Source organism: Mytilus edulis, chromosome 3 (assembly GCF_963676685.1).
Source record: "Mytilus edulis chromosome 3, xbMytEdul2.2, whole genome shotgun sequence".
Classification (NCBI taxonomy): Eukaryota; Metazoa; Mollusca; class Bivalvia; order Mytilida; family Mytilidae; genus Mytilus; species Mytilus edulis.
The window spans coordinates 77,790,037-77,813,984 of NC_092346.1; the positions used below are offsets into that span (position 1 = coordinate 77,790,037).

Genomic DNA, 23,948 nt, shown 5'->3' on the forward strand with positions numbered 1-23,948 from the left:
AAGATAGAAACTAAACAGACAAAATAATCAGTAATACAAGATAAAACAAGAGATTTTGTCATGAATTCTATTCTTATCTACAATGGACAGAGTCTTTTGTTGAATATGCACATAGACCTCTAAGGTACTACTCAATGAAAATGAATAAAATCTTGAACAACATTTTCTGTTTGGATATTATTTGCTTGAGTATTGATTGTAAATACAATTTAAAAAAAAACATGTCACTTCCCTTAATAGGATTTAAGATGTTTGCCATTCAAGCACTAGTTCTTCTTTTTGTCACAAAATAATTGAGTGAAAACCTAGAAACCAAAATCAAATAAATATTAATATTTGTTAAATTAAAGTACACCCTTTACAGTTTCAGGTTGTTGAGAAGGTAAAGATAACAAGGAAAACTGTTTGTATATTAAAGTCTTAATTTTTCAGAAGGTAGACTTCTTGGATGCCTCATAGCTTGTATGCATATGTCTTATGTTACAAAGTTGCCTTCTGTCATATGATCAATATGCTTAATCTCATTTTCATGGTTCATTGACTGGTTGATATTATATTTAATGCGAAATAATCACTTATTCTGAGTAAAAGAATAACTTTATTCATTTATGGAATTGATGAAAGGTCAACATGTCCTGCAATCAGAAGTCATTAAACCTTGACTTAATTTCATGGAGCATATTCAAGGTTAAGTTTGTGTGTCAAGTCCAATATCAGATACTATAAGCAATATATCAACTATATTTAGTGTGTTGGATTATTGTAAGGTGTACATGCTAGATTGGAAGTTTTCATCTGACCTCATTTCATGGTTCAGTGGTCAATGTTAAGTATTTGTGATTTTTGTTAGTTTTTTAGATACTGTAAGCAACTTATTAGTTGTATTTGAGTGGAATGTTTATATATATTGAGGACATACCAGTTATGTGCAACTTCTTACAATATCTTACCATATCATTATGTCCTGATACACATTTTAATATGCACCCACCATGCCATATATCACCGTCCCTTGGGGCTTCCTGCAGTTAAGCTAGATATATTTAGCCTACTCACAGAATTCTTTTTTGTTACTTTCTAGAGGTGTGCCTGAGTCGAAGGTTTTATATATATTTCTATATATATACAAATTTATGAAAACTTGTTTCTTATTTGTGTTTGTAACTATGCATACTGTATTGTTTATTATATTTGTAAAAATAATATTATAATGATATTATATATGCATTAATTATGCTCCTTGTGAGCCCATTTGATGGAAATAAAGCATCTTCTTTTATATAAAAATAAGAGTGTCGATGAGACAACTCTCCATCAGACATAAATTAGATAGAAGTTTATGAATATAGGCCACTGAATGGCCTTTGACAATGAGCAAAACCCATACTGCACAGTCAGCTATAGAAGGCCCCAAATGACAAATGTAAAACAATTCCAACCAGAAAACTAAAGGCATAATTTAATTATGATCAAAACAATGAACGAAAAAAAAGAATGTTTACAGCAACAAATGACAAACACTGAATTACACAAGTTATGAAAAACAGTAAAAACAACAAACACTCAATTCAACAGCCTAAACTTTTTCGTAGAAAATAAAGTTTTTCTTTCCTTATTGTAACTACTGAGTATAATGACCTCATTTTATTTTATTATATTGAGACATATTCTATTAAGAAGTTGCAGATAGTGTAAAAGTTTCTCTCCTGTCCATCAATAATTCACAAAACTATGTCCCTTTACCTTAGTAATAAACAGCTGCGCCATGAGCGCATGATACGCCCGATGACTTGTGTGGAAGTTTTATGCAATAATCATAAATCGTTTTTGAGATACAGCGCGACATGTAAAAAAACCCTCCCCCTTTTTTACAAAATACTCAAAAACTCAAAAATGAAATTTTGAATCATCACCAAAAAGTATACAGATATTAAGATTAATATATCCAAGAAGTGTGTAAAGTTTTAAGCAATAATCAAGAAACGTTTTTGAGATACGGTGCGACATGTGAAAAAAAACACACCCCTGTTTTAGTTACAAAGTGCTGTAACTCAAAAAGTTTAAATCCTATTTTCACCAAAAAGTATACAGATCATTTGACCATCATAAGAAACAACTATATTAAGTTTCATGAAATTTGGATAAGTCGTTCTCAAGTTATGGTGCGACATGTTAACGCCGGACAGACACCGGACATTTGTATACCATAATAGCGTATAAAAATGGGTCCATGAGCAACCGTAGATATACTTTCAGAATGCGTGCTCTAGAAAAACCATACATCCATCTCTCTATATGACTGCCTAGTCTTGTTTCACAAATTTTGCCAGATTTTTATTAGCAATTTCTTGGACAAGCTCGAAAATCAGTGCATATCAATTATTATTAATATGGGGACGGAGTCCCCAATAACGGTAGAAAAATCAATCAAAAAAAAAAAAAAAAAAAATGGGGAAAATTTCCCGAATTTTTCATTCTACTAATGAACTCAAAATCGTTAACTTTTTTTTTCAGATCTACTTCCTGTTCCGGTTTTTTTCCGCTTTTGCGCAGATATCAGTCTTGTTTGCATGAGACTTTGAAACAAGAGGCTCTCAAGAGCCTGAATCGCTCACCTGAATTTTTTTGGTTTAATCTCTCATCAATGATTATTTTGGCTTTTCAATTTATTGAAATGTTCTTTGAATCGTCCTATTTTCTTCAAAAGCAAAAAAAAATCATTTTCTCCTATGTTCTATTTTAGCCATAGGAGCTATGTTTCTTGACATACAAGGAAATGAAATATAAAATTTATACTAGATACTCTGAAACTCTGAAACTCATTTAGCCTAAGTTTGGCTGAAATTGATACAGCAGTTTCATAAGAGAAGATTTTTTAAAGTAAGTCAACATGATGAACAAATTGTGAAAAAAGTCTTTAAAGGGCAATAACTCCTAAAGAGGTCAATTGACAATTTTGGTCAAATTGACTTATTTGTAGATCTTACTTTGCTGATCATATTTGCTGTTTACAGTTTATCTTTATCTATAATAATATTCAAGATAATGACCAAAAACTGCAAAATTTCCTTAAAATGACCAATTAAGTGGCAGCAACCCAACAATTGGATGTTTGATTCATCTGAAAATTTCAGGGCTGATAGATATTGACCTAATGAACATTTTTACTCCATGTCAGATTTGCTCTTAAGGCTTTCGTTTTTGAGATATAAGCCAAAAACTGCATTTGACCCCTATGTTCTATTTTAAGTAACGGCGGCCATGTTTTTTGACGGATCAAAAATCAAAGCACACACTTTGTGCAGGATAATCTAAGGAACAACCATGCTAAGTTTTAACCAAATCCATTCAGTAGTTTCAGAGGAGAAGATTTTTTAAAGTTAGCAAATATGATGAACAAATTGTGAAAAATTGTCATTAAAGGACAATAACCCCTTAAGGGGTTAATTGACAATTTTGGTCATATTAACTTATTTGTAGATCTTACTTTGCTGATCTTTTTTGCTGTTTACAGTTTATCTTTATCTATAATAATATTCAAGATAATGACCAAAAACTGCAAAATTTCCTTAAAATTACCAATTAAGTGGCAGCAACCCAACAATGGTTTGTTTGATTCATCTGAAAATTTCAGGGCTGATAGATCTTGACCTAATGAACATTTTTAATCCATGTCAGATTTGCTCTAAATGCTTTCGTTTTTGAGATATAAGCCAAAAACTGCATTTGACCCCTATGTTCTATTTTAAGTAACGGCGGCCATGTTTTTTGACGGATCAAAAATCGAAGCGCACATTTTGTGCAGGATATACTAAGGAACAATCATTTTAAGTTTCATTCAAATCCATTCAGTAGTTTCAGAGGAGAAGATGTTTGAAAAATTGTTAACGACGACGACGACGACGTCGACGACGACGACGGACGCCAAGTGATGAGAAAAGCTCACATGGCCTTTTAGGCCAGGTGAGCTAAAAATTTATATTTATCAGTCTTGTAAAATATAAGATTGGATCTCAATACAAATTCAATTTTAATAATTGTTTGATATGAAAAAACGTTACCTGATGAAAGTGTTTCTTTTGTTTACATCGAATATGACGTTACAACTTAAAGAACGTCACAGCTAATTCCCTAACAACAGAATCAAAATCGGGAACGTTTCGTACGATATTTCGGTTTCTTTTATCAACGTGATTGAATTAAAAAATAATACATACAGACTTCGTCCCCATTCACAGGTTATGCCTGCCTCATATTAGAATTATGTTCTTTTGGAATGTAATTGTGTTTTAAGATACCTCCCACTTAATTATTTGTCAGATTTTTGTGAAATTTATTTCAAATGTTACAAGGTCTTATAAATGTTCCATTAATAGTGTTTTTAAGAAAAATTATTGAAATTGTGGTTAATTGAAAAGTTTATACGAAACCAAACAAAATTTCATCAGAGTTATTGCCCTTTTACAGATAAAATTTGTGCATCAGCAGGGACATTGGGACTTTACAATGGTATTTCATTCAACCTCTAACACCATGACTAACACAAAATATAAACTATCATATTGCTTGATTTGAAGAGACACTATGCAAGGTTCTTTTTTAAGGATAAATACAAAAAATGTATTCCATCAAAAACGGGCAATAGTAAATGTATGACAAAAGAGAGAAAAATACATGTAGAAAATTTGTTTTATTAAAATTTATAAAGACAAACATATGAAAGAATAAAACACAGATATGGATTGATAAATATAGGCCACAGCATTGCATATCAGCTGGATGATTTTAATTAGCACTTAGCTCATTAGATATCTTTGTAGTACTTCCCAATATATATGATTACAGATGAAAAATAAATATTCTGAAAGACGAAAGTTCATAATAATATACATAGGAAAGATTACAAAATGTTTTTAATATTATGTTCTATTTCTTCATAATCAAAATTCAAATTTCATGTATGAGTTGTGAACAAAGCTAAATGGTTTTAAATAATATGTTCATCTGTATTGGCAGTTACTCTTAGTTGTAAGAGGTATTGCAAAAAACATCCTCCAGTTGACAATATCACAATGATACATACAACTGAGTATCAGACATGTTCTATAATGAAGATAGACACAGATAATTCTGTTATAACGGGAGATTGATATGTATAATTATAAATAAGGTATTAATTTTGGTAAAAATTTGCTCAGTTAATACTTATTTCAACAATATAAATTCATTTTTATTTTTGTACAAAAAGATAATTTGAAGAAAAAAATCTACTCACAAAAAATCTTATTATTATGGCTCTGATTAGATTATCACAAGTGCATGTCAATGACAATACTGTAATATATTAACAAATATTCAAACAAATAAATTTAGAAAAACAAATGCAAAACAAAGTCCAAATTTCATATTTTCACATATTTTCCACTGTCTGAGTGTAGTTAAAACTTTTTTCCTGTTTTGGTCAATTGTTTTGTACTTTAGATATTGGATACAAGCAAACTTTAGAGTTAATTAAATGTTTTTACTATGCACGACCAAATTAAGACAGAATATTTCTGCCATAAGTTTGTGTATAAAATCATGCTTATAAGTTATATATATATATAATATATATTTAAATAGCTTATATAAAATAGTGTAAAATTAACATAAGACAATAAGAAATACCTTTTTTGCTTATAAAGCAGTTTGATTTACAATAAACTAACAAATTAATAAACTAAAGCATCATTCATTATGAGCAAAGACGACAACAATATCACAGCACAAAAGTAATACTAATTATGTATACAACATAAAGTACAGAATAAATATAAAATTTAATATAAAAAAAAACTTGACAGAGATGGTCAAGTGAGAAACTTTGGTCATTTTCATTTTAATAGCAATTGACCTTTAAAAAATAACCAGGACCACACTTACTTTGGTAAAAAGCAATAACGATTACATAAAATCTGCTTCTCAGGCACTTTTCAAATTGTTCGTATAAAACAATGATTTTTATCTTTGGTATAAAGATTGAAATTGATCAAATAATTTGGATTTATAGAAACATTAAATTTTGGATATTATCATAGAGACAATGTTCGTTCAAAATCTCTATTTTTATTTTATATAACTTGATAAAAGCAATTAGTCACTTGCTTCACTTTAACATGTAACAATTGGAGACAATCTATTCCTTTCTTAATATTTGGTGCTCTTGTTATTTCAATTTTTTAAGAGCATTAGATATGATGTAGTACTTCTACAAGCTTGCTAATATATACATCTATTTACCCTGGTGTTATTTTATATTACAGTGTAGTCTATCCCTGCAAATCCCTATTATGAGCTAAATATATGATTTATGAACATTTTATTACCAGATGTTTTCATGATCTATTTCTATTCAGACAGTTTACATGTAACAAACCAGCCTTTAAAATTTTCAGAATGTTATAAATAATTTATACATGTAATGATTAGAAGTAAATCATCAAAACATGAAATTAAATGTAACCATATAAGGTTAAAGACAGCTCAATTAAAGTCAGCGCCAGATCAGATGACACATCTAAGAAGACTTTATGGAAATAACATGCTAACATTCATTCATCCATTCAACTGGTGTCAATTTTACATTCATGTCAAAACATTCTCTCATGCTTTTGTTTTTTGTTCTTCTTTTGTTTTTTGTTCTTCATTTTCATCTACAACTTTTGTCGATCCTGGTGTACCAGGTCTGGAACTTTCTTTCACTTCTTCTTTTTTGTCCACTGTTGACTTTTCTTTCTTTCTATTTTTATTCTGTACATTTGTATCCTCCTGTTGATAGAAAATTTCAAATTAGAAAAACTGAAATTTTCGTAACTCAAGAACAGCATTCATGCATTTTATACAAAACTATAAGAGAATAGTTTAACTGGGCACAAAGCTTGTAAAACAAACAAAACTTCTTTCATAAATGTACTTAGATCCTAGATATTTGATATTTCAAAACTTCTCATCAAACAGAAATTTTCATTAAACAGTACATACTTTATTTTACAACCGTTCTTAAGCAATGGGCTAAACTAATTTCACCAGTTTATCACTTTGCAGTAATGAATACAAATTTCAAACAACTTCATAAAAAATTAAGTCTATTTATAAAGTGAAAAGACTATTTGGAAATATTATTACAGGTATTTGCCTTTTGTTTTCAAAGTTTTTCATGAAACTTTTCATAATACTAGGTTTTAGTAACTAAGACTACACACTGTTTTTTCCCCAATATACTGTATAATATAAATGAATATAAGTCCAGAATATAAGCTGTTCATACCTTGAGCTTACTTGAATGTAACAGACTAACACACAGTCAAAAATGATTTATTGGTAGAATTGGACCCGTTTTAAAATTGGTATTCAATGTTCTCATTTACTTTTACTCTTGGCAGGCTTTCTTACCTTCATTAACCACCAGTTTTTAGGAAAATGAGAAATATTATCCATGAATTTCTGGTCATCTTCCCATTGTCTAGCCCATGAATCTGCACTGTATTCTGGTTTCCTTTGGGTAATTCTCCCTAATATTGACTGGTTCTCTCTGGTCAATCGTAAGAGTTCTCGCTGACGTTTTTCTCTATTTAAACTGGAAAAAAGTAGATGAGTATGTCATTATCATTTGCATAAATAACCAGATGAGAGGAGCATGTGTTACTGAATAAATCAATTATTTTACACTTAAATTATAATATCCAATTAACTAAATGACAATATTTTAAACATTTTTTGAAAAACTATAATGATATAAGGCTACATTATGGTAAATCTCACCTTCTGTACTCGTAATTATTTCTATTATCAACTCTTCCTCTAGTTCTCATTATATAGGACATCTTTTCTAGTAAAATTCTGTTATCTCTTTCTATTGTGGCTAGTCTTTCCTCTTCCAACTGAAAAAAGAGAAATTAATTTTACCTATCTTTCAAATATCTCTGCTGATTAATTTGAAAATTATTGAACAAGAGGCTCCAGGGAGCCTGTGTTTCTCCCCTAATATTTTTATTACATATGATGCATACAATAATGCAATCATTATACTTTTGCTTTAGTTTCAGAGATATAAGCTAACAACTGTGTTTTACCCTATGCTCTATTGTTTGCCATGGCAGTCATGATGGTAATGGCAGGTGGGATCATTGGACACATTTTTTTAACTAGATACCCCAATGATGATTGTTGCCAAGTTCGGATAAATTTGGCCCAGTAGTTTCAGAGAAGAAGATTTTTGTAAAAGTTAACAGATGATGATGAACGCCAAGTGATGAGAAAAGCTCACTTGGCCCATAAGGAAAATTAAGGTCAGCTAAAAATTTGAATCCTGTGGTCAAACATACAAATATGTTTCTTATAAGCCAGTTATACTTATAATAATTAGTAAAGTTAAAAATAATATGACAGAATTTTCATAAAAATACTGTAGTCTATTACCCAGGCTTCAAAAATGGAAATTTTGATTGATACATATATCATTAATGATTTGGTTAGAGATAAGTATGACTTATCATGTTTTAACAGTTAATAAAACTGAATCATATGTCTTAATATAATACATGATTCATTCAAGCGCACTTGGTTCCTTCCCTGTCGGAATTTATCTCATGCCAATAGTGGTTTGACCAACTATATGTTTTTATAATTCTACCCCATGTTTAAAAAGAGTTATTTTAAATGATAAACGGCTACAAGTTTAAATTTTTTTTGAGTGGTGAAATCCTTTCAAATTTCAATTCTAGAGGAGAGGAGTATCTTAATTCGATCATATTTTATTCTTAGACTACCATTATATTGTCTTATAAATGTATAAACCACAAAAAAAAATAAAAAAATAACACAGTGTTTGGTACAGTTTTTAAGTATGGTGTGGTGTTACTTTCTCCGGTCATTTTGTTATCTAAATGATTAAATTGTGTTATAATTGAAAAAAAACTAAATTATGTGATTTAATGGCAGTTTTTATATAACATCAGAAAGTTTACTTTAAACAATGCAGGTCTTTGTACAGTTTAAAGAGTGTTTAAAATAATGAAATTTAATATCAAAACATTTGTATCAGGTAACTATGTAAAGATATTCAATGTAAAGATCACATGTATACCATGTACTTAGTTCCTCTACAAAATTAAAGACCATTTCATTACCTTTTCAAATGAAAATTTAAAACCCAAATTCTTCCACTTTAAACACAGTGTGTATTGTACATAAAATTTATCAATAAATATATTGCACATTAATAATTTGTTGAAGTATTTACTTATTTTAAAAGAGTTTTGTGAGAGCATGCAATTTTACCTTTGTATTCAAACTTAAATCTCAAACAAACTATGATACTCAATTGTCAAGTGAATAATTTTTAAAAGCAGTTGGAATTCAAAAATTTCAATACCGATCAACTTTTATAATAAAATGAGCACTAATGGCATAAAATTCTATGTATATTCAGCTAATGTATGGATATTTAAGTAACTTTTTACTGTCTGATACATATTGACTGGAATCATTCAGGTTCTATTTAATACTTATTCTATAAACAGGTTCTCTATTTCTACAGTGTGAGCCTATATAGCTTGATTGGGCTATATTTACTCCATTGAGCTATAAAATGTTATCTCACTTAGACACTTTCAAATAAAATTTTCAATTTCAATAACAATAAACTTCAAAGTGCAATCTAAAGCTTTACAGGTATAATAAAGAAACATATTTGAATATTTCTATGTACAAAATTTCAACTTAATAACGTTTTTTTTTTCAAAATAAAAGTGAAGATGTATACCAAAATAATTGAGTATATTCAGCAGACTTGCTTTTCAGAATCCATAATCATAGATTGCAAAGTATATAAAAGCAATGCCAAATAAAAGAAAATCTGAAATCTAAATAAAGAATGCCAAGGAATAATATTTGTTATAACCTGATAGATATGAGCCAGATCATAGTTTATCAGCTGTAACCTAAAAAAAATTCAACTGAGAAACCACAAAAAAAAAAGAAAAAGAAAGAGGGGACATAACTTAAAATATTTTAAATTTGTGAGAAAACTATTTTAGTTTCACTAGTTTAGTCAAACCATATCATATATAAATTTAGACATAAATATACAAATATTGAATTACTGGTTTATCATAGAGTACACTATCGTTCTTAAATTAATCAAATATCATTTCCAATCAAGTATGATCAAATATTGATAATCAGTTTTATCAAGCTAAGAGAGCATTTTTTAAGTTGCTTTAATATCCGATATTGATATTGATCCACCATGAAGCATTGGCAATAAATGTCCTATCACCAGGTAAAGGTATTCTATGGATTCAACCATGTATTCAAACTTCCGTTTAAATAACCAAGCTCAGCAACTGACTTCATAACACCATCTATTGATGAATGAAGAATTCCACATTTTAGGCAGCAATATATAGAGAACACTAGGGAAACTCAATCAATAGCTGAATTAATGTTTTATATAGATGCAAAAAATATGTCTATATGCAGGAAGTGAGGACTTTTTATGTTAACACCAACAAATCAATAGGCAGTGAGAATAAAGATATATGTAGTAGTATCCATATTTCTATCAAAATGGGGTACAGATGTGCAGCTGGGATTTGCCTAAAAATTATCTCTTGAAGTCTTTTGAAAGCACAATTACCCATTCATATATTTCATAAAAATATCAAACCTATTTATATATTTCATTGCAAAATCATGACCCATTCATAAATTTCTAGATCACAAGATTACTATCTGAAGAGATTTTTGCTGATACTGGTCAGCATAGAAAACATCTGTTATTTCTAACATAATGCCCATAAATGGGGCATAAAAAGGTAAAATTTCAAAGTGTTGGCATTTTGATTTCATTACATCTAAAATTATTCATAAATGCCATCTGCTTTTTCTGTATTGACTTTTAAAAATAAATCCAGTACAATATTAAAATTCAATGCTTCCTTATAATACATTCAGTATTGACAATCATCACAAGGCAGGTTGTGTTGATGAATTAATTACAGTTCTAGCTTTCACATTAAACTTTGTCATTTAAATATTTTGAATTTTATGTATTTAAAAGGCCAGCCTTTAAATGTTAATTATATATATTTGTACATAAAGATTGGCATTAAATGTTTGATTTTTTTAACATACAGATAGATCATATACCTTAAAAGTAAACAAACTTGAGACTATAAATACTTTTTGACGTAAGAAAAAAAGGTCTATAGTTTTATATGTCCACTTTAACTAGCTCATCTTTAGAAATACCTTACCACTTCAGTGATATAACTTATTCATCAAAGACTTTGACCATTGACATGATAATAAATGTTTAAGAGACTGTATGAACTAATAAATCTTTATTCTTACAAAGGTGGCTTATTTTTATGGCCATTTTAATGTGAAAGGCTAATATTCTTAAAATGAGAATGTTTTAGAAGGAATTCATATTTTTTTTAAAAACAAAATAAGTATTTGTCCATTGAAATGAAGTAATTTGAATAGAAATATCTATTTGAAATGGAGTAATTTGAATAGAAAATATACTTATCAAACATGGTGGTTAAGTAAAAAACACCAAGTGATATTTTGATAATTTACAGAATTTACTTATTATATAAGTGATGATCCCATGCAGTTCCAAAAAAAAGATATATTTCTATAATTACATTGGTAAGACCTTTATTAAAAATAATAAATCTGGATTCTTGCTGACAAATTATACACCTTACATTTCATTTTAATTCCATAGGAGTTTATTGATTAACTAACAGAATTGAAAACTCCAATCAAAGATTCATTATTTACAGATTTAAACATCTTTTAAAACTCAAATGTTCAGCTGATGTGCATCTATAGGATTATATTATATACAGCATGAAAATAAATTAAGTGAAAACAGTTTTAGTTATCAGATCAATATCAATTAAAATATACAGCTAAAATCAATTTAAGACTAGTATGGGTATTTTTTTGTATGGAAAAACAGCAAGTCATTTTCTCGAGACTTGTACATACAATCTTTAGCATAAAATTAATAATGCAAATCTTAACTCAAAACATGTAAAGAAATGTATGTGGCATAAATAAATTAACAGTTTAAAATTGAAAAGTCTAAGCTACAAGTACATTTTGTAATCTGTTTCCCATTATATCAATTACAGCACAAAGTGATTGTGAGCATGGTTTATTTAAAAGCAATGCATTACATGTGATTTGTTAAAAAAAAAAGGGATGAGTTATTGACTTATGAAAACATGAAACTGCTTGCAATAACCTGCCCAGCCTAGTGTTTGTGTAATGTGTAGCTCTTTCATTTTTGAAATTGCATTTCATATAATATTGGCTGATTAATTTACATTAGAATAAAATAATGCAAACTTCGTAATGCAAAAAATGATGTTAAACTTTTAAGTTTTTTGGAACATTTTCTACAGAAATAACTTGATTGAGTATCAGTTCTCAAGTCTTACAAATGTTTATGTATCATCTTGTTAATCTAAAGTAACTAAATTACCAATTTTTGTTAGTTTTTCAAACTGGTACACTATTTTATATTTTCTTTGAACATACCTGAAGCTTCTTAAGTTTTAAATGAAGATGCATATATGTTGGTGGAGCTCTTGTGTCAACCATTGGTTTGGCTGTATAAACCTAAAAACAAAATGGAAATTAAAATGAACTTGGTTAAAATAGTTAATTGATTTACAGTAACAGACATCACCTATATATTGTATAATGAATTCTATAGAAAACACAGTATTCTACATCACCTTTATATTGTATAATGAATTCTATATAAAACAAACATGATGTTAATTTAATTTTGTAATTATTCATGCCAGTTTAAAAAAGAAACAAATAATTTGGTAGAAATTGGGTTTTTTTCTAAGTTACACTACTGATCAGTAACTCTGAATACTCTTAGATTTAGATTGTACTTTGCGTCATTTGTTTGATGTTTGTTCCGGGTTAGAAGGGGGGTTGGACTCACAAACATAGATCTAACCCAGCCAAGATCTTTATGTGTCTGTCCCAAGCCATGATCATGTTATTCAGCGGTTGTTGGTTCACATCTGTCATGTTTGTTCTATGTAAATTGTATTGTTAGGACTTCAGCTTTCTTGCTTTTTATAGCTGACTACATTGTACATGTATATACCATATTGGTTTTTCTCACTATTAAAAGCTGTATGTATGGTGACCTATAATTTCTAATATCCATATCATTTAAACTCTGGCGGACAGTTGTCTTACAAAATGTATATTTTTTGTTACAAAACTAACCAACACACAAAAAGGAGAAAAAAATAATATTCATATAATGTTCTCACAGGTTCATGTAATCATGAAATCTTTGGTCAATTAATCGAAATACATATAAATCCTTTATTTGTATTGAATTTCAGAAAGCAGGAAGATGCGGAAAAATAATTTTGTACAATTTCAGTCAGTATAATGAAATATTAGCAACCTGAGTATATAATTACTTTCTTTTTTGCAGCAAGTTGAAGTTAACAAAAAAACTTCCGATACTTCAAGTGTGTTGTAAATATCAATAATATCACCATACATGTATAAAATTGTAGTGAAAATTTATAAAAAAACAAACTCAAATAATATTCAAAAGTAAATTATTCAACAGGTTGATATTGCAAGTACATGTATGATCTTGTTGAAGTTGTTCCATTAAATTTTGATAAATTGGATTAATCATGATGTCAACATTTAGGTTCAATCTCCCCCAGTGAGATTGACATAAACAAAGTTCCAATTGTCAAATTAATTAAAAAAGTATTTAAATCATTGGATGTTTACACCTCTGAAAACAAGCTGTTACTATTAAGATTAATAAACTGTTTATAAATAAAGAATGGCAGCATTGTTTACTTTTTTGAACAAGTGACATGATTTGAACAATCAACAAAAGACCTTTTTAATTTCTTTTAAAACTGTAAATGCACAAACCGACTGACAATACATTTTATTGAGTAAAAATACTCAATTTATTATAGTAAAAGAATTTCATATGTTCAAAAGTTGTATGAGATTTTAAAAACATTATTTTAACCCTGTGTAAAAGAAGCAAATTAAATGTAACTTAGGTACATGTACCCTTGGAATTCTGTATATTTTTTTTTAGTAGACCAAGATTTTTTAAAATAAATTATAAAATGTCTATGAATAAAAGAAAATACAGCAATATCATATGCTGCAAACATATTCAACACTGCCACATTCTTTATGTGCCTACCTTAAGTCAGAAGGCTTTAATTTCAGTGGTTGTTTGTTTCTGTGTATCATAATGTTTTCCATTTATTGTCTTGTACAGAAATCAGTTTGAATTGTTTTGTCCTTTCAGGGCCTTTATAGCTTAAATTACTAAGATGTAATAGTTTGTTTCTGTCGGATAATAGCCTCCTTCAACAAACTGAATATTCTGCTGCTTGTGTATATGTTTCTGACAAGTTCCGTTTGCAGAAGACATGCATCCACGTAATTAATTGTTGCTGTAATACCGTTTAAGTAACTATATACAGTGAACTTTTAATTAAACTTTAAATGAGTTTTATTCATTGCTGAAGGCTGTACAGTAACCAATAGTTGTTAATGTTTATATGATTTGGTATCTGATGGCACATATATGGATCTTCTAAATTTTAATTGTATCATTATATGGTGTATATAGATAGAGGGGGGTATGAGGGGTGACATTTATCTAAATTTGGAACCTCAGGATTTTGTGTTGTTAAGCCCATGATTTTAAGGGATCAGGTCCTTTAAAATAAATTTAAATCCTGACATCCCAAAGTTCGAAGAAAGAATTCCCGGATCCCGAAAGGGTCAATCCCGAAATCCTGAGCTTAAAAACACCTGTCCTATCCCCCTCTATAGTTACAGCTAGCATGCATCAATAAAAATGAAATCAAGGAACACGATAATTTTTAAAAGTTTTTAAATGTCAATAGTCTGTCTTCCACAATTAAGACAAGTTTCTTTTTCATAAATAAAAAGTATACTGGAAATGATAGGATTTTGAAGTATAACTATTCTAAAAATACAACTCTTTGACTAATTGTTTGATCTAAAGAATCCCATCATGGGTGTATATTCTCAAATTATTTGGTACTCATTACAAATGTAAAGTAGGCAAAAAAGACAAAGCTGTACCAAGTTATATCTGACTAGTTTTTTACTCGCATATTAAGCATATTTAAGGTATACCAGAACTAAAAAGAAGTGTGCATAGCTTTGTAGTTTACCTTTTGTCTGTGTTCATTGTAGTAGGTATCATCCCATTTCTTTTGAAGAAGCCTATTATGAGTAGGTAAAATTGAGTTATAACTCCGATGCATCTTGCTTCTGTTTACAATCCACACTACTGTTTCACACAATTTCCCTGTCAATGTTCAATGTGCTAACCACGTGATCAAGCCAAAATCTCCATAACAACAATGAAAATGAAGAAGTTTCGTATCTATTTGCATGTCTCTCAATTTATTCTTAATAAATAACAAAATAAATAGAGATTTGAAGGATAATTAATGTGTAAATTGTAGAGAATAGTTATCAAAGGATATTTTTCTTGTATCGGTCGTCAAGATGCTTTTTTTTAAAAAGGGAAATAACTCTATTTACAAAAATGGAACCGAATAGAAATAAGCAGAGTTCCCTCCCATGTTATGATTAGGATTTTGAAGAGGCAAACATCGTAACAGATCAATAACCAACCTATAATTAAAATGTTAACCAAATCTATTTTTATTCCCGAAGAATTCATTTAAAAATAATAGCAACTTTTCAGGATTCTGTTATTTTAACTACTACATCTAAGATATAGATCGTAAACACTTTTTTTACATAGCAAACAATAAAATTGAAAATTATAGAGGAAAATGACTACATCTACATTGAACCTTAAACTGTCAAATTTAACTGATACTCAAATTTTTAAGTGGGCACAAGAAATAGAGGCATTTTACAAGATAAAATCAAAAATACCATGAAAAGCAAGTATGATAGGAAAAAAAATAAAAACAAAGTGATAAGAACTACGTACGTGTGCCCCTTTAATAGCAGACTTGGTTTTTGAATTGTTGTGAATCCCAGTTTATGACCAAATTCAGTAAAGACCAAAGACCCGTCTAAATTGCATTTAATTGATAAAAACAATACTTACCGTTACATGTATCTTGATGATATGTTTTCGTTAGATAATCAAGAAGTCTAAATATACTACCGAAAATTGCACATAGGAACTTAAATTTATTAAATCAAATGTGAACACTAATAACTGTCCTTTCCAAAATTTAGATTTTTCAGTTTAACACGGAAAACTCTACACTAAAAGGAGTTGGTCCGGTAAGGGCCAATTATGGCCTCAAATTTCAAGTTCATTTGACGAAAGATTTTGTACACTTTTTAAACATTTAAAAGGGGTCTCGCGGGTATAAACCAATTTTTTTTTAGATGGTAATTGTTACAAATGAAAGTGGTCGCATCCGTGTTCCTACTCAACCTTTATATATGTTATATATTATCATCAAATACAACTTATACTTCAATATTAAGTATGAACTCAGATACGGCCACTTTCATTTAAGACGGAAACGGTCAAAAGTTTAACTGAAATGCTAAAATTGTGAAGATTTCAGCTATTTAGCATGCGTTAATGATGCTAGTACCCGATATATATATATATATATATATATATATATACATAAGTACGTCTGAGTCAGTATATATATATAAATACAACTCGTCTAAACATCAACCCAACAATGTTATATACAACTCGTCTAAACTTTCGCAATTTTTTTTGTTCTTCCCTCGCCGGGATTCAAACCCGTGCTACTGAGATATCGTGACACCAAATCTCCTGCACTGTAGCCGTCCCGCTAGACCACACGACCACCTGGGCTTCATAAAAAAGAAACTTTCGGTGGCTGTGTGTTACCTTTCCACGTCAGTTTTAATCTAGCGTTCGTACTACAGTACATGATATATAAGGCATTGAGATGTTATTTTTACAGATCAGCTAAATTATCTGTAGTAAAGGATCCTACACATTAATGTAAGATACAGTCACAGAAAATAATTATATTTATAAGTACGTCTGAGCCAGTGACAACTCTACAACAGATTTATCCATCGAATCACCAGCAGTGATGGTGATACATGGCTGTGTACATTGTGTATATGCAACTCGTCTAAACATCAACCCAACAATGTTAGATCTGTAAATTTGCTTTCGCAAAATTTTTGTTCTTCCCTCGTCGGGACTCGAACCCATGCTACTGAGATATCGTGACACCAAATCGCCTGCACTATAACCGTCCCGCTAGACCACCCGACCATATAACTATGTGCATTGTTTTGTCAAAAAACAGCCCATATTTATGTTGTAGAAGCATTCTACTTTCCAATAAATACCTAACAGTTTACACTAATTAACAATTTGGTAAAACGTATTTCAAACGGGATAGCACATATTCATTTTTAAGGAAACGTTGTTTACCTTGCCCGGAAATTTAGAAATAAACCTTGTAAACTTGTCGATCCTTTACATACACTTATTCTAAAAGGTTACCAATTCTACGCTGTCACTGTCTTTGAATATTGTTTTTATTGGTATTAATATTGATTTTGATATCTGTATATCAAAAGCAAACTAAATATAAAATTATTGTTATGGCATTGCATGTGTTCTCTGACTGTTTATGGGGTCTTCAAACTAAATCCATTGAATGTTGGATGTGTTCTTAATAAAATATTGACAATATAGTATAAGATTCATGATATTTTTTATATTAGTTGTTATTGGCTTTGAACTAGCTGTCAGTAACTGCTTCTACGCTCAGATCTGGACTTAACGTATTTTTGTTGTTGGGATGTACAAGTACTCTGTCACGTCCACATGTTTTTGTTTTATGTATTTCTATTTGTATATCCATCTTATGAGTTATGCCTTTTTCATTTGATTTTTTTAATCCGTTTTTATGTTGTACTGATAAATACTACTGTCCCAGGTTAGAGGGAGGGCTGGGATCCCTCTAACATGTTTAACCCCGACACATTTTGTATGTATGTGCCTGTCTTTCAGTCAGGGTCCGGTAAATCAGAGATTGTCGTTTGTTGATTTGTTTCACATTTGTTTTTCGTCAATTTTTGTGTACATTAATTAGGCAGTAAGTTTTCTCGTTTGAATTGTTTTACATTTGAGATTTCGGGGTCTTTTATAGCTGACTATGCGTTATGAACCTTGTCAATTGTTGTAGTTGTTAATTTCAATGTCATATTGGTCTCTTGTGGAGAGTTGTCTCATTTGCAATCATACCACATCTTCTTTTATATATATACATCCTACTCAATGAAATAAATATAATTTTATAAAAGTCTTGAAAAATTTAGATATTTTAGCAATATCAGGGACCAGATGATCGCTCTTATCTCAACTTTTGCTTACCAGATTTAATTAAAAAAGATAAAGGAACGTTTTGGTCTTCTTTCAACCTATAGACTCTTAAAAAATTAGAACAAGATATAATGATTGAGTAAAATATATAAATGATAACTTTTTCTATAATCTTTAAAGCTATACGAAGGATACGAAGGACAGTTCATAAACCTGTCAACTTATTAGATTTACTAAAAATGTTACCATTTAAAGCTGAATATGATATGCCACAATTTATCTAATACACACAAGTCTGAGAATCTAAGTTTTACAATACATTTTCGATAACATGTATAATAAAAACTTTGACCAATATATGATATCTATTCATGGATTATATCCCGGTTGTAAAAATTCGACTGATAGTGAAAGTATTACGTTCAACAGCGACGCCATCGACAAACACAGACAGAGAGAACCAACTAAGAAATGCAGACTCATCAAGAAGTACTCTTGGAGAAAGGAATACGTATCCTGGTAGTTATAGAATGAAATTCAAAACAGTGTGGCTGTGGCCATTGATTGACACATTAAACTCATCCATTGACTGGGTCAATTTAGGTGAACGTTTGTATGTAACGACCACTGCTTACTATGTACTTTTTAAAGACACTTAAACTATGGGGTCACCAAAGGTTCTCAACACCTTAATAAAGTAATTCGAAAAATTAATCAGAAATAACACCATGTTTTGATTTATATCAATTATATAAATCAAAACATATAGGTTATTCCTGATTAATTTTTCGAATTATTTTATAATTAAAGCCGTTAAGAAACCTTTGGTGACCCCACAGTTTAAATGTCTATCGTAGGTACGTCGTGAACAGTGGTCGTTACAGACAAACGTTCACGTAAATTGTCCCAGTCAATGGATGAATTTAATGTGTCAATCAATGGCCACAGCCACACTGTTTTGAATTTCATTCTAAATTCTGAAAGAAAGATTATCATCAGAAATTATAATATTTTAGGGTATACAGGAAATGAATTCTATGATATACAGGCAAGGATATTTCTTTTGAAAGCGACTTAAGAAATATTTAGAAAACCTTGCTGACACAATGCCTTCTATTAAACTTAGACACATTACACTTCACACTTTAAACAATGTCATTAAAATATGATGGAGCATGCAGTTCAGCGTTTTTAATATATATAGTTGTTTTAAATTATGTATAGAATTCACAGATATTAAACATGTCAATGAACTGATCGGATAAGGTAGAAGCATAAGTGATTGTTTTACCACGTATCATAAAGTTAAATTCATAAAACGACATAAATTATCCCACTATTTACATACACATTGAAAACAGAGACCTGAATGTATTATTACATAGTATAACTTGTACCCCATAAATCTTCTCCTATTTTACAATGACAGATACAAATAACACCGGACATTGCATAGTAGAACATAACGTTCTTACACAGTTATGAGGATTTAGTATTATATTGAAATCTAGCCAGAAAAGTGAGAGTCTTTAAGGCATGTGGCTGCGATGGAGCGTACAGGTGGGTTCATTTTCTTTTAAACTGGCCTAATTAATGTATCCAACCTATTATTGTTACCTGTGGGTGTCTCAATACACATTCATCAAGTTTTTTGTTAGTCACTCAATTGTAAAATGACATTTATGTTAGTAAATCTGTTGATCTATCATACTATCTAATCTTCAGTTATTATTTGACAATAATTTCCACCCTGGATTCTTTTGAGGAAATTTTAAGGTGTTTCGACTGGATTCACCTTTCTGCTGTTGGTGGCATATGTCATCTTAAATACAAGGTACAAGTCAAATTTTTTATTGTATTCATAATTTATTCTTGCACATAATTAATATATTTCCTATAGCATATAGATGTCAAAATAAAAAAAAAAAATGTCCTTTTTGTGACTGTGTTTTGCATAACCAAAGGTGGAGATTGGTAAAACCAAATTATAAGGAACAAATTCACGATAAAAGTAAATCTGCACACTTACAGATTTTGAATATTGCCATTAGGATTACGAGTTATCCTGCTTGTCATTAGAAATATGATAAGTTACTTACTTTCTGTATTGACACACGATAAAAGAAGGTGTGTTAAATATATTTCTTGAGATTTAAATTAAAATTCGAAACTCACATTTTATCCTTTAGAATAGTTGTTGAGTAAGAATATTAAATCCACAAATCTGAAACAGATTACAACTTACTTTACTTTGGTGAGGTATTCATTCGACCCATGGACCAACTTTTTTTAGTAGGTTCAATTTATACTAAATTCAATTACTTAACTTGCGTTAAGCGTTAAGCAATTAGATTTTCATTACGACATATGGTCTTTGCATTTATGTTTTTTTTTCCCTTTTTATGAAACTTTTGGTTGATTTTATCAGAGACATATATACACGTATAAGAGACATATATACACGTATATATGTCTCTGATTTTATTAAGACTTATGTAAGAGGAAATACTGAGCAAATTTCCCCCGAATACAAGGATAAAAGTCTTTGAATCTGAACCAATATCACACTATATCGGCTTTATGTCTGCATGCATGTAAACGATGAATGTACTTTAAGATGACAAAAAACAACATTTAACCTGTAAGCATGTACTCAAATTACAATGTTTTCAGGTGGACACAAACTTATTTTCAATCGAAAGTCATCCAGATTGATTCTTGATGTTTTTCAATAAAATTATTAACACAGATATTTTATATAGCAATTTTTTATTTGATTTTTATGCAGTTAAGCTGCATTATGCGAGCACCCTAGATTTGTGTTCTACCCAATAAATCCTGAAATACTTGCCATTGTTATTATCTAGCTTGCTACTATGTTATATATAACTAATTGAACACTTTTTTAATACTTTTTATTCTGGATTACAAAAAATATGACCAGAAAAACCTTAAATGATCGTCGATTTATCCAAAAGTTTTAAAGTTACACATAGGAAGTAGTGCTTATTAAGAATCCTTGTGTAGTTCATTATGACTTGTGCTTTTAGCTAAGGTGTCAAAGAACAATTGTATGAAATATTTAATCGCCGAAAATCTCTTAAGACAAGTAGTTTAGATTTCCCAAATGACAAAAGTCGTAGGAATATTGTTTGTCATCAATACGTAGTACAACTACGTCAGTAGTCTATTATATAATAAGTTTAACTGTTCATGCTGTTGGCGGCAATTTCAAATTAGAAAAAGAAATTTTCGTACGTAGTTTTTCAATTTCGAGGCAGGTGTGCAAATTAGCGGTGGTCCGAGGTCCGCGACCTTCCACTTTTGAAAGCGGAATTTCGACTAGGATAGTTGGTTTCTAGCTACGCCCGACGTAGTCACCTTCCACTTGAAAGAAAATAAGAAATTACTTTGCAAACCTTTTCACCATGTTCACCAAAGTCTCCAATTAAACGAGCTAAAAACTTATTTTTATCATTATTATTCATGTTGGCGATGTTCATTTTGTTCAACCGCTAGCTTTATACAGAAAATCGCCGACAAATATTGTATAAATTCGAGTAAAGTCGTATCTGATTGACAAAAACAACATTGCAAACACATAACAATGGCGGCCGTGTATGTATGTACTTCGAGATTCCGCCAATGTAGACGCACCCCTTGATTGACTGCAAGGGTACAGCGGATCCATGTACACTCCCTAAGGATTAATGGAGATGTGTCCTTTACAATATTATCCCACCACCAGAACAATCCCCTCCCAACAGCGCCCAAGGGAGCGTGTAGGACACCGGGAAGTCTGTTATTATGGTGGAGGAAGCCGAAGTCCTCGGAGAGAACCAACGGGCCACTCGGTGGAAACAGACAAACCAGAGAGATATCAGAAGATTGATCTCCAGGTCAAAGTAGGGGACAACTTTGACCAACCGAGGCCCCCAAAGTACCCATTCTAGTTTAAACTCCGGTCTGGGTGCCAGAGATGTGTGTGAGAGGGTGAAAATAACCCTTCTGATGTACTGATATTTTTAGCACCCCGAGTGAGAATCGAACTCGGGACCTTCAGCACTGTAGCCATCGGTCTTAACCATTAGACCACGAACTCACACGTGAATTCTAAATCGGATCCGATTCCGGAAGCGGATAAGGGTAATTCAGGGTTTGGCGATCATTTACAAAATAAATCCAAGCAGGTGAAAAAATACATCTATGCATGTTAAATGAATATAAACACTAGTATTTTAAACCAAAAGATATATGTAAAAGAAAGAAAAAGCAGAAAAATATTTTATTCAGAAACTCAAAATTACTTTTTGACAAATTTTAATTTAAAAATCCAATACAACGTGACAGCTGGGAACAGTATATCTAACAATATACATGTTCATGGTCACAGTCTAAATTTTCTTTATAAATGATAAATGATGATAATGCATGTGAGATGCTTTTAAAGTGTAAACATATTACTGCAATTTCGAGGGGTTATTTGTTTTTCTCAATTTTGAAGGGTCAATTAAAGTAGCTGAAAGTTTCTTTCTTTATTTTCACAAATAATGCAACTATATTATATATACCTTAATGTAAGTAAATCATATGATATATAGGTGGCATTCTTTGGGCCACTCTACCCCCTCCTGTTTGATAACTTGGAAACGGTCGAGCTCCCCACCCCTAAACCATATGAGGGGCAGATCCAGGATTTTAGGTTCGGAGGGGCGCAAACTTAAATTTTCGCCGAGCAGAGCGAGGCTAAAAAAAATTGAGGTAAAATTATCGGAATATTCTTTATTAAGCTGAGAACAACCCATGCTTTGCAAATTTAAGGGGGTGCAAGCCCGCAACCCTCCCCCGTCTGAATCCGCCCCTGCATATATTCAAGTTTAGGACAATATAATAAATAAAAAATGAAATATAGGGGGAGTCCATGGAGTTACCCCACCCCCTCCTGTTTGAGAACTTGGAAACGGTCGAGATCCACACCCCTTAACCATATATATTCATGTTTGTGACAATATGAAAAATCAAATGAAATATAGGAAGAGTCGCTGGGGGTCACCCCACCCTTCCTGTTTTAGAATTTAAAAATGGTCAAGTTCCCCACCCTAAACCATATATATTCATGTATGGGACAATATAACAAATCAGATGAAATATAGGGGGAGTCCCTTGGGTTACCCCACACCCTCCTGTTTGAGAATTTGAAACCCATTGAGATCGCCACCCCTTAACCATATATATATTCATGTACGGGACAATATAACAATTCAAATGAAAGATAGGGGGAGTCCCTGAGGTCACTGTTCACCCTCCTGTTTGAGAACTTGGAAATGGTCAAGATCCTTACCCCTAAACCATATATACTCATGTATTGGACAATATAACAAATCAAATGCAATATAGGGGAAGTCCCTGTGGTCATCCCAACCCTCCTGTTTGAGAACTTGAAAACGGTCGAGATCCCCACACCAAAACAATATATATTCATGTATGGGTCAATATAACTAATTAAATG

The 23,948-nt window shown here is 30.7% G+C and overlaps 2 protein-coding genes across 2 annotated transcripts in view; one reads left to right on the top strand and one right to left on the bottom strand.

The window, feature by feature from the left end:
- Window positions 1-4,671: 4,671 nt before the first annotated feature.
- LOC139517502 (sperm axonemal maintenance protein CFAP97D1-like) lies at window positions 4,672-15,476 on the bottom strand. The gene is made up of 5 exons (XM_071308653.1): window positions 15,288-15,476; window positions 12,598-12,678; window positions 7,801-7,919; window positions 7,432-7,615; window positions 4,672-6,807 (listed from the first exon to the last, which is right to left on the bottom strand). The coding sequence occupies exons 1-5, from the start codon at window positions 15,378-15,380 to the stop codon at window positions 6,643-6,645; spliced, it is 642 nt and encodes a 213-aa protein (XP_071164754.1). The 5' UTR covers window positions 15,381-15,476; the 3' UTR covers window positions 4,672-6,642.
- Window positions 15,477-19,875: 4,399 nt separating this feature from the next.
- LOC139517501 (uncharacterized) overlaps window positions 19,876-23,948 on the top strand; it is a 46,713-nt gene continuing 42,640 nt past the window's right edge. Inside the window, exon 1 of the mRNA XM_071308649.1 lies at window positions 19,876-19,999. Coding sequence (XP_071164750.1) covers window positions 19,976-19,999 — 24 coding nt within the window. The 5' untranslated portion in view covers window positions 19,876-19,975. The remainder of the gene's footprint in view (window positions 20,000-23,948) is intronic.